Source organism: Heterodontus francisci, chromosome 48 (genome assembly GCF_036365525.1).
Source record: "Heterodontus francisci isolate sHetFra1 chromosome 48, sHetFra1.hap1, whole genome shotgun sequence".
NCBI lineage: Eukaryota > Metazoa > Chordata > Chondrichthyes > Heterodontiformes > Heterodontidae > Heterodontus > Heterodontus francisci.
The window spans coordinates 15,707,790-15,718,380 of NC_090418.1; the positions used below are offsets into that span (position 1 = coordinate 15,707,790).

Genomic DNA, 10,591 nt, shown 5'->3' on the forward strand with positions numbered 1-10,591 from the left:
GCAATGGTGTGAGCACGGCAATGGGGCTCAGTGCTATCGGGGTGGGGAAAGGTGTAGAGATCAGCCAAGTGTCCCGTACCTGATCACAGTCTAAGCCCTGCTGGAGAGTGTGTATGAGAGAGGATTTCTCTGTGTATGAGAGTGTATCTGCGAGTGTGTGTATGGGTATGTGCATGTGTGTGAGAAAGTTGGTTTGTGTGTGTGGTTGCATATGCGCGCGTGTGTGAGAGAGACTGTTTGTCTATGTGCAGGTGCGAGAAATTGTGTGTGTGTGAGTGAAAGAGAAAGCATTGTGTGTGTGTGGATGTACATGAGCAGGAGTAAGTTTGTGTGAGAGAAACCATGTTTGAAAGTGTGACTCTGTGTGTATCAGAGAAAATTTGTATGTGTGTGAGTGTGTGTATGTGTATGTATATGTTTGTGTGTGTGTATATGTGTGCGCGTATATATGTGTGTGTGTGTTTGTGTTTGTGTGTGTGTGTGTATATGTGTGTGTGTGTGTTTGTGTTTGTGTGTATATGTGTGTGTATATGTGTGTGTGTGTATATGTGTGTGTGTGTGTTTGTGTGTGTGTGTATATGTGTGTGTGTGTGTGTGTATATGTGTGTGTGTGTGTTTGTGTATGTGTTTGTGTGTGTGTGCGTGTGTATATGTGTGTGTGTGTTTGTGTATGTGTTTGTGTGTGTTTGTGTTTGTGTGTGTGTGTGTGTGTATGTGTATATGTGTGTGTGTATATGTGTGTGTGTGTATGTGTATGAGGAGCCCTTTCCTATCCTGAGTGGTGTGAAACAGGGCTGTGTTCTCGCACCCACACTTTTTGGGATTTTCTTCTCCCTGCTGCTTTCACATGCGTTCAAATCCTCTGAAGAAGGAATTTTCCTCCACACAAGATCAGGGGGCAGGTTGTTCAACCTTGCCCGTCTAAGAGCGAAGTCCAAAGTACGGAAAGTCCTCATCAGAGAACTCCTCTTTGCTGACGATGCTGCTTTAACATCTCACACTGAAGAATGCCTGCAGAGTCTCATCGACAGGTTTGCGTCTGCCTGCAATGAATTTGGCCTAACCATCAGCCTCAAGAAAACGAACATCATGGGGCAGGATGTCAGAAATGCTCCATCCATCAATATTGGCGACCACGCTCTGGAAGTGGTTCAAGAGTTCACCTACCTAGGCTCAACTATCACCAGTAACCTGTCTCTAGATGCAGAAATCAACAAGCGCATGGGTAAGGCTTCCACTGCTATGTTCAGACTGGCCAAGAGAGTGTGGGAAAATGGCGCACTGACACGGAACACAAAAGTCCGAGTGTATCAGGCCTGTGTCCTCAGTACCTTGCTCTACGGCAGCGAGGCCTGGACAACGTATGCCAGCCAAGAGCGACGTCTCAATTCATTCCATCTTCGCTGCCTTCGGAGAATACTTGGCATCAGGTGGCAGGACTATATCTCCAACACAGAAGTCCTTGAAGCGGCCAACATCCCCAGCTTATACACACTACTGAGTCAGCGGCGCTTGAGATGGCTTGGCCATGTGAGCCGCATGGAAGATGGCAGGATCCCCAAAGACACATTGTACAGCGAGCTCGCCACTGGTATCAGACCCACCGGCCGTCCATGTCTCCGTTATAAAGACGTCTGCAAACGCGACATGAAATCGTGTGACATTGATCACAAGTCGTGGGAGTCAGTTGCCAGCATTCGCCAGAGCTGGCGGGCAGCCATAAAGACAGGGCTAAATTGTGGCGAGTCGAAGAGACTTAGTAGTTGGCAGGAAAAAAGACAGAGGCGCAAGGGGAGAGCCAACTGTGCAACAGCCCCAACAAACAAATTTCTCTGCAGCACCTGTGGAAGAGCCTGTCACTCCAGAATTGGCCTTTATAGCCACTCCAGGCGCTGCTTCACAAACCACTGACCACCTCCAGGCGCGTATCCATTGTCTCTCGAGATAAGGAGGCCCAAAAGAAAGAAAGAAAGTATGTGTATATGTGTGTGTGTATATGTGTGTGTGTGTGTGTGTGTGTGTGTATGTGTATATGTGTGTGTGTATATGTGTGTGTGTGTGTGTGTGTGTGTGTGTATATGTGTGTGTGTGAATGTGGGGAGTTTTATGCTCTCCCCTGTGGCGGGTTTAGGGGCAGGGAGAACACAAAATTGTGTTGAATGGTGGTGGGGTGGGGAGAGGGGGAGGGGGAAGACCCTGCCACCTTCCCGCCTCCGCCAAAATGAACTCCGGAACGGGAAGGCCTGTGAACGGCCTTCTCTCCCCGTTGCCAATTGAGGTCCTTAACTGGGCAATTGATGTCCAAACTAAGGGCCTCACCCTTGTCGCCAACAGAAAATCCTGGTCAATGTGTGTTTTAGAAAAACTCTGTGTGTGTGTGAATGTGTATTCTGATAACGATGTAATAATGACCTCCCACCACTGAAAGCACTCCAGCACCCAGTTATCACTCAGTGATACTGCTACCACCCCCACCCCTGGCCCCTATCATTAAGTGTCCTTTAAGTCGGGCAAGCTCAAGACACTGACTAGAAACATCCCCGCCCAGGGATATCAGTGACCAGAAACAGACCAGTGCTGAGATCTCAGTGACCATTCGCTCCAACTGCTTGCTGTCCAGTTCTGCTCAATGATGTGCTTTTTGTTCGAAAGGTTATGTTTAACAGACGCTTCTCTCGACAGCACAACTTTCTCCACTTGAAGGTCTCGCTCGCAAATGAATAGACAACGGGGTCGAGGCAGCTGTTGAGGCTGGTCAATGCCATGGTGACACGTCGGGCCGAGTAGGTGAACTGGATGAGCCGGCAGCTGGCCAGTACCTGGATACGTCTGAGGGTGTGGATGAGTTGGATGAGGTGATAAGGGACGAAGCAAAGGAGGAAAACCAGCAGCACCAGGAGCACCATGCGGAGGGCTTTCCTCTTTATCGTATGAACCTTGTCTTTGCCAACAGTGGGCTCCAGCAGCTTCCTGGCAATGAGTGGGTAGCAGACTATGATAATCGCTAACGGGATGAAGAACCCAATGATCGCAGCCACAATGCTGATTCCGGAGATGCGTCCACTCCAGGAGCTCGAGGAGAAATTCTCCAGACACGCTGTCTTCCCATTGGGAAACTTGCTGGTCAGAGGTCCTCTGATGGTCAAGTAGAGAAGGCAGGCGACCAGGACCATCCAGATGAGGCAGCAGGCGACCACGCCATAGCGGGGCCTGCGGAACTGCAGGGATTTGAAGGGATAGACCACGGCGATGTAGCGATCCAGGCAGATGCAGGTGAGGAACAAAGTGCTGCCATACATGTTGGCAAAGAAGAGGGAGCCGGTGATTTTACATGCCAGCTCCCCGAAGATCCAGTCGTTCCCCAAGGCATGGTAGGCAACCTTGAACGGAAGGGTTACGGCAAAGATGAGGTCTATTGCGGCCAAGTTGGCCATGAACACGTCAGAGGGAGAGAAATCACCCTTCTTCCTGAAGATGTACCAGAGGACACAGCTGTTGGACACTGTGCCGAAGACGAACACAACAGTGTAAACCACAGGAAACATGATATACTGGAAGTTGGCACCAACCTCGCATTGTGTGTTGTTGGTGTCTGTGTGGTTGGCGCTCTCTGTGGAATCGATACTCATTTGAATCGGTGGGTATGAATTCCCTCCTAAGGACCAGTCCCTTTGTGTAAGGGTGAAGTCAGCTTCAGGTGTCAATGCTGTTGGGTCGATCATCATTCAAAGTATCTGAAATTGTAACAATACATAGCACTGTGGGTTAGACTGATTTTGGGGGATTTACTCTACCAACACTTCTTTCTCATGCCACCTGACTATATCAGACACAGTTTCTTGTATCACACACTGTATTTTGTTATCTTTATATTACGAGAAGTGTCTGCCATTTGGAGTTGAAAGCTGTCCTCTTTAAACACTGCCCTTTTTAAATAAGAGTCTTAAGGACGCAGCATCAAAAGTTGGAAATGCTGGAAGTGCCCAGCAGATTTGTCAAAGAACAAATGATTTAGAGATATGGAGCCTGTGCCAACAGACGTATATAGCCTACAGCCACAGCTAGAATATTGTGTCCAGTTCTGGTCACCACACTTGGGAAGGATGTGAGGGTCCTTGAGAGGGTGCAGAGGAGATTGGTGGAAGAGTCGAGAATGGTTCCAGGGATGAGGGATTTTAGCTACGAGGTTAGATTGGAGAAGCTGGGGTTGTTCTCCTTGGATGCTGCCTGACCTGCCGAGTATTTCCAGCATTTTCGTGTTTTTATTTCAGATTTCCAGCAGCTGCTGTATTTCACTTTGTTAGTGAGTGTGGTACCCCAGATCGGTACTCGGACCATTTCTCTCTTGATATATATTAATGACCTGGACTTGGGTTTTGCAAGGCACCATTTTAAAATTTGCAGATGGCACAAAACTTGCAACTATTGTAAACTGTGAGGAGGATAATGATAGATTTCAAGAGGACATATACAGCCTGGTGAACTGGGCAGACACATGGCAGATGAAATTTAATGCAGAGAAGTATGAAGGGATACATTTCGGTAGGAAGAAGGAGAGGCAATATAAAATAAAGGGTACAATTGTAAGTGGGGAGGGGGGGGGTTGCAAGAACTGAAAAACTTGGTATTTGTGCACAAATCATTGAAGGTGGCAGGGTAGGTTGAGGAAGTGGTTAAGAAGGCAGAGTGGACCCTGGGTGTTATAAATAGAGGCATTAAGTACAAAAGCAAAGAGTCTATGATGAGCCTTTATAAAACACTGGTTCTGCCTCAGCTGGAGTACTGCGTTCAGTTCTGGGCATCAAATCTTAAGCAGGATGTCGAGGTTTTAGAGAGGATTTACAAGAATGGCTCCAGGGATGAGGGACTTCAATTATGTTGGTAAACTGGAGAAGCTGGGGTTGTTCTCCTTAGAGGAGGTGGAGAGGAGGTTTGGTAGAGGTGCTCAAAAGCATGAGGGGTCTAGTCAGAGTGAATACAGTAAAACTGTCCCTATAATTACCCGAAGAGAAAAAAATATAGGGTTATGGGGAAAAGGCAGGGGTGTTGGACTAGCTGAATTACTCTTGCAGAGAGCCAGTATAGACACAACGGGCTGCATGTCCTCCTTCTGTGCTGTAACTGTTCTACTTTCATTTAGTGACATATTTTTCCAAGTAGCAATTAATTTTGCATCATGTTTCTGTCTTTAAAAGTTCCCCCATGGGCGACGTTAGGCTGACTGGCCTATGGTAGACTGGTTAATCCCTTTCACTTTATTTTGAACAGGAGTGTATCTGGTGTAATCCTCCAATTCTCAGGCAGATATCAGCACTCAGATATCTAAGGAGGATTGCAAGAATGTGGCCAGAACCTCTGCCAGCTCCACAGTCAGAAAACTAGAATGCATCCCACCCAGACTGGATTGCTTTTCTACCCTAAGCGCTGTCAATCAAGTATGGGATACTTGTCTTTATTAGCCGGGACATAGAATATAAGAGCAGGGAGGTTATGATGGAGCTGTATAAAACGTTAGTTAGGCCACAGCTGGAGTACTGTGTACAGTTCTGGTCACCACACTATAGGAAGGATGTGATTGCACTGGAGAGGGTGCAGAGGAGATTCACCAGGATGTTGCCTGGTCTGGAGCATTTCAGCTAGGAAGAGAAACTGGATAGGCTGGGGTTATTTTCCTTAGAGCAGAGAGAGCTGAGGGGGGACCTGACTGAGGTATACAAAATTATGAGGGGCACTGATAGGATGGATAGGAAGAAACTTTTTCCCTTAATGGAGGGGTCAATAACCAGGGGGCATAGATTTAAACTAAGGGGCAGGAGGTTTAGAGGGGATTTGAGGAAAGATGTTTTCACCCAGATTGTGGTTGGAATCTGGAATGCACTGCCTGAAGAGGTGGTAGAGGCAGGAACCCTCACAACATTTAAGAAGTATTTAGTTGAGCACTTGAAACGCCATAGCAAACAAGGCTATGGGCCAAGTGCTGGAAAATGGGATTAGAATAGATAGGCTTGATGGCCGGCACAGACACGGTGGGCCGAAGGGCCTGTTTCTGCGCTCTATAACTCTATGACTGTAACCATTAACATACTTCCCTTTTATCTATTATTATCCTATCCAATTTCTCTATACTGCCTTTTCCGTTACGATAACATTGACCGCATCAGTTTCTTTAATGAAGACAGGATTTATTTCGTACCTCAGCCGTGCTCTCTGCTTCCATAAGAAGATTTCCTTTTTGGTCCCAGTTCAGCCCCACCTGTTCTTTGACTGTCGTTTTACTATTCATGTCTTAATAAAAAGACTTATGGTGCCGTTTATGTTACCAGCCAACTTAGGCCCAAAAGCTCTTTTTTGTCCCTCTTATTTCCTTTCCCATTCTCCTCTACTCTTTTTGTATTCAACTTGATGCTCTGCTGTATTATTATATTATTGCATATAAATATTATTATATATTACTATGATATACTTTTATTATAGGCCTCATTTACTGTTAGAGTTATGATATAGTTTAATCTCTATATCTTTAGTTATCAAGGGACTTCTACTTTTGGATGCCCTTCCTCGTCCCTCATGGCAATGTGTCGAATCTGTCCCTGTCGTCATTCCTCTTTAACGGGCTCCCACTGCTCATTTACCATTTTCCCCACCAATCCTTAATTCCAATCCATCAGGCCAGATTCATTTTCAACTCTCTGAAATGAGCTTCTAGATCTGTTTGACTGTCAAACCGCCAGAAACTGATACCTCCCTCGCAATGACATGCAAAGTCTTCTTGAAAGACCCTTTGTTAAAAACTGAAACAACTGCAGATCAGAAATGAACAGAGAGAAGCAGCAAAAAGCGGGCAGCAGCTGGCAACTGGTCGAAGGAAAGCAGAGGTTAAAATCTGGGACGAGAGTCTTGACCTGAAAAGTTGTGTAACTTTCAGCTGTGGCTTCTTTTGCTGATGCTAACTCATGTTGGGGACTGTTGCTAATTTATTTGGTTTCATCAGTGGGGATGCAATAGTCACTCCTATTGGGCGTTTCTCGGCCTATTTCTTGATGGGGGATGATGGTCAGTAATCATAATTCTGATCAGTGCCAACCACTCATTCAGCATTTCCCATTTCCAAATTGCGGGTGTTTGCTATTTTCGCAACAAATAAATGATGAGAGGGAAAGTCATCCATCACAGTGAGACTGTTAGAACATTATTGCAACATTCTGAAACCAGGGGATAAAGTCGACTTAATCAGTACATGAAGGTTTTGCTGGGCTGGGGCCCCATTGCTTAGACCTATTTGTGACAATGTAGGGTTTAAAACCTGTTCCTCACAAACTTGCTGCAAGTGAGGGCTGATAAAGGTGGGACAAGGGCAACAAGGGCAATCTGGGACCTTCATGATCAATCGGAGAAACAGTCACAGAAACACAGAATTGTTACAGTGCAGAAGGAGGCCATTCGGCCCATCGTGACTGTACCGGCTCTCTGAAAGAGCAATTCACTCAGTTCCATTCCCCGCCCTTCTGCCCGTAACCCTGCACATTCTTCCTTCTCATATAACAGTCTAATTCCCTTTTGAATGCTTCAATTGAATCTGCCTCCACCACACTCTCTGGCAGCGCATACCAGACCTTAACTACTCACTGCATGAAAAAGATTTTCCTCATGTCACTTTTGCTTCTCTTACCCAGTTACTTTAAATCTGTGCCCTCTCGTTCTCCATCCTTTTATGAGTGGGAACACTTTGTCCCTATCTACTCTGTCTAGACCCCTCATGATTTTGAATACCTCTATCAAATCACCTCTCAGCCTTCTCTTCTCCAAGGAAAACAGTCCTAACTTCTCCAATCTGTCTTCATAACTGAAATTCCTCATCCCTGGAACCATTCTTGTGTACCTTTTCTATACTCTCTCTGATGCCCTTACCTCTTTCCTAAAGTGCGACGTCCAAAAATGGACACAATACACCAGCTGAGACCAAACTAGTGTCTTATATAAGTTCAACATAACTTCATTGCTCTTGTACTCTATGCCCCTATTAATAAAGCTCAGGATATTGTATGCTTTAATAACTGCTCTCTCAACCTACCCTGCCACCTTCAGTGACTTATGCACATATACACACAGGTCCCTCTGCTCCTGCACCCCCTTTAGAATTACACCCTTTATTTTATATTGTCTCTCCATGTTCTTCCTACCAAAATGAATCACTTCACATTTCTCTGCATTGAACTTCATCTGCCACCTGACTGCCCATTCCACCAACTTGTCTATGTCCTTCCGAACTTCGACAGTATCCTCCTCACAGCTCACAATGCTTCCAAATTTTGTATCATCTGCAAACTTTGAAATTGTGCCCTGTACACCAAGGTTTAAGGCATTAATATATATCAGCAAAACCACTGACGCCTGGAAAACTCCACAAACCTTCCTCCAGCCTGAACAAATATCCATTAATCTCTACTCTTTGTTTCCAGTCACTCAGCCAATTTCATATCCATGTTGTTACCATCCCTTTTATTCCATGAGCTATAACTTTACTCACAAGTCTGTTGTGTGGCACTGTATCAAACAGCTTCTCTTAACCAAATCACATCATTCTCAGGCTCTTCTGAAACTCTTTACAGCAAATTAAATACACTTGTCGTTGTGTTACTTTTGCAACGTAGGAACCATAGCGGCTAATTTGCCGACAGCAAGTTCCCACGAACAGCAATGAGATGACGATGAGGTTTTTTTAAGTGATATTTGACATTTGCGATACAGGAATAGATTTACTCACCTAGAACACTGAAGTGTCAATCCCACTGATTGATGCTACTGGATTGCTGAGATTGTCTGTGGAATCTCTGAAGTCTGTTTTCTCTTAGTCTCCTTCTGTGTCTGTCTCTCTGTCTCACCCTCTCTCTGACTTTCCGTTCTCTGTCTCTGCCCCTGTCTCTCTCTTGGTCTCTTTCACGCTTTCTCTCTGTATCCACCACTCTCTGTCTCTGTGCATGTCTCTGTGATTCCCTTTATAGGAGTTTCTATGTTTAAACTTCCTGTTGAATAATAATGCCAATTGAGAAAGTTCCTGTCATCTCTCTGTAATCCCTTCCACTCCCCTTTGCTTTTAATCTTATTTATACTGCCGTGGACTTTGGACTTTGTTTAAATGTAATGGATCTGCTCGATCGCTGTTAATTTGAATTGAGTTTCAGGTAACAGTCTTTCTGCAACATTGCATTGTGTATAGGGAGATATTTTTTTTTTTATTCATTCACGGGATGTAGGCATCGCTGGCTAGGCCAGCATTTATTGCCCATCCCTAATTGCCCTTGAGAAGGTGGTGGTGAGCTGCCTTCTTGAACCGCTGCAGTCCATTTGGGGTAGGTACACCCACAGTGCTGTTAGCAAGGGAGTTCCAGGATTTTGACCCAGCGACAGCAAAGGAACGGCGATATAGTTCCAAGTCAGGATGGTGTGTGACTTGGAGGGGAACTTGCAGGTGGTGGTGTTCCCATGCATCTGCTGCTCTTGTCCTTCGAGGTGATAGAGATCGTGGGTTTGGAAGGTGCTGTCTAAGGAGCCTTGGTGCATTGCTGCAGTGCATCTTGCAGATGGTACACACTGCTGCCACTGTACGTTGGTGCTGGAGGGAGTGAATGTTTGTGGATGGTGTGCCAATCAAGTGGGCTGCTTTGTCCTGAATGGTGTCGAGCTTCTTGAGTGTTGTTGGAGCTGCACCCATCCAGGCAAGTGGAGAGTATTCCATCACACTCCTGAATTGTGGCTTGTAGATGGTGGACAGGCTTTGGGGAGTCAGGAAGTGAGTTGCTCGCCTCAGGATTCCTAGCCTCTGACCTGCTCTTGTAGCCATGGTATTCTTTGGCTACTCCAGTTCAGTTTCTGGTCAATGGTAGCCCCTAGTATGTTGATAGTGGGGGATTCAGCGATGGTAATGCCATTGAATGTCAAGAGGAGATGGTTGGATTCTCTCTTGTTGGAGATGGTCATTTCCTGGCACTTGTGTGGCGCAAATGTTACTTGTCAGTTATCAGCCCAAGCTTGGATATTGTCCAAGTCTTGCTGCATTTCTACACGGACTGCTTCAGTATTTGAGGAGTCACGAATGGTGTTGAACATTGTGTAATCATCAGTGAACATTTCCACTTCTGATTGAAGGAAGGTCATTGATGAAGCAGCTGAAAATGATTGGCATAGGACACTACCCTGAGGAACTCCTGCAGCTTAGATGATTGACCTCCAACAACCACAGCCATCATCCTTTGCACTGGGTATGACTCTAACCAGCAGAGAGTTATCCCCCTGACCTCAGTTTGGCTCAGGCTCCTTGATGCCATGTTCGGTCAACTGCTGCCTTGATGTCAAGGGCAGTCACTCTCACCTCACTTGTCCAAGGCTGTAATGAGATCAGGTGCTGGGTGGCCCTGTCAGAACCCAAACTGGGTATCACTGAACAGGTTATTGCGAAGCAAGTGCTGCTTGATGGCACTGCTAATGACACCTTCCATCACTTTGCTGATGATCGAGAGTAGACTGATGGGGCAGTAATTGGCCAGGTTGTCCTGCTTTTTGTGCACATGACATACCTGGGCAATTTTCAACA

The 10,591-nt window shown here is 45.9% G+C and overlaps 1 protein-coding gene across 1 annotated transcript; it reads right to left on the reverse strand.

Moving 5' to 3' along the window:
• Positions 1-1,889: 1,889 nt before the first annotated feature.
• LOC137357542 (lysophosphatidic acid receptor 6-like) lies at positions 1,890-8,973 on the reverse strand. The gene is made up of 2 exons (XM_068023943.1): positions 8,765-8,973; positions 1,890-3,734 (listed from the first exon to the last, which is right to left on the reverse strand). The coding sequence occupies exon 2, from the start codon at positions 3,723-3,725 to the stop codon at positions 2,586-2,588; it is 1,140 nt and encodes a 379-aa protein (XP_067880044.1). The 5' UTR covers positions 3,726-3,734; positions 8,765-8,973; the 3' UTR covers positions 1,890-2,585.
• Positions 8,974-10,591: the final 1,618 nt, after the last annotated feature.

Bases quoted from the DNA above. Each gene is read 5' to 3' on its own strand.
- LOC137357542 (XM_068023943.1), bottom strand. From the start codon at position 3,725: ATGATGATCGACCCAACAGCATTGACACCTGAAGCTGACTTCACCCTT.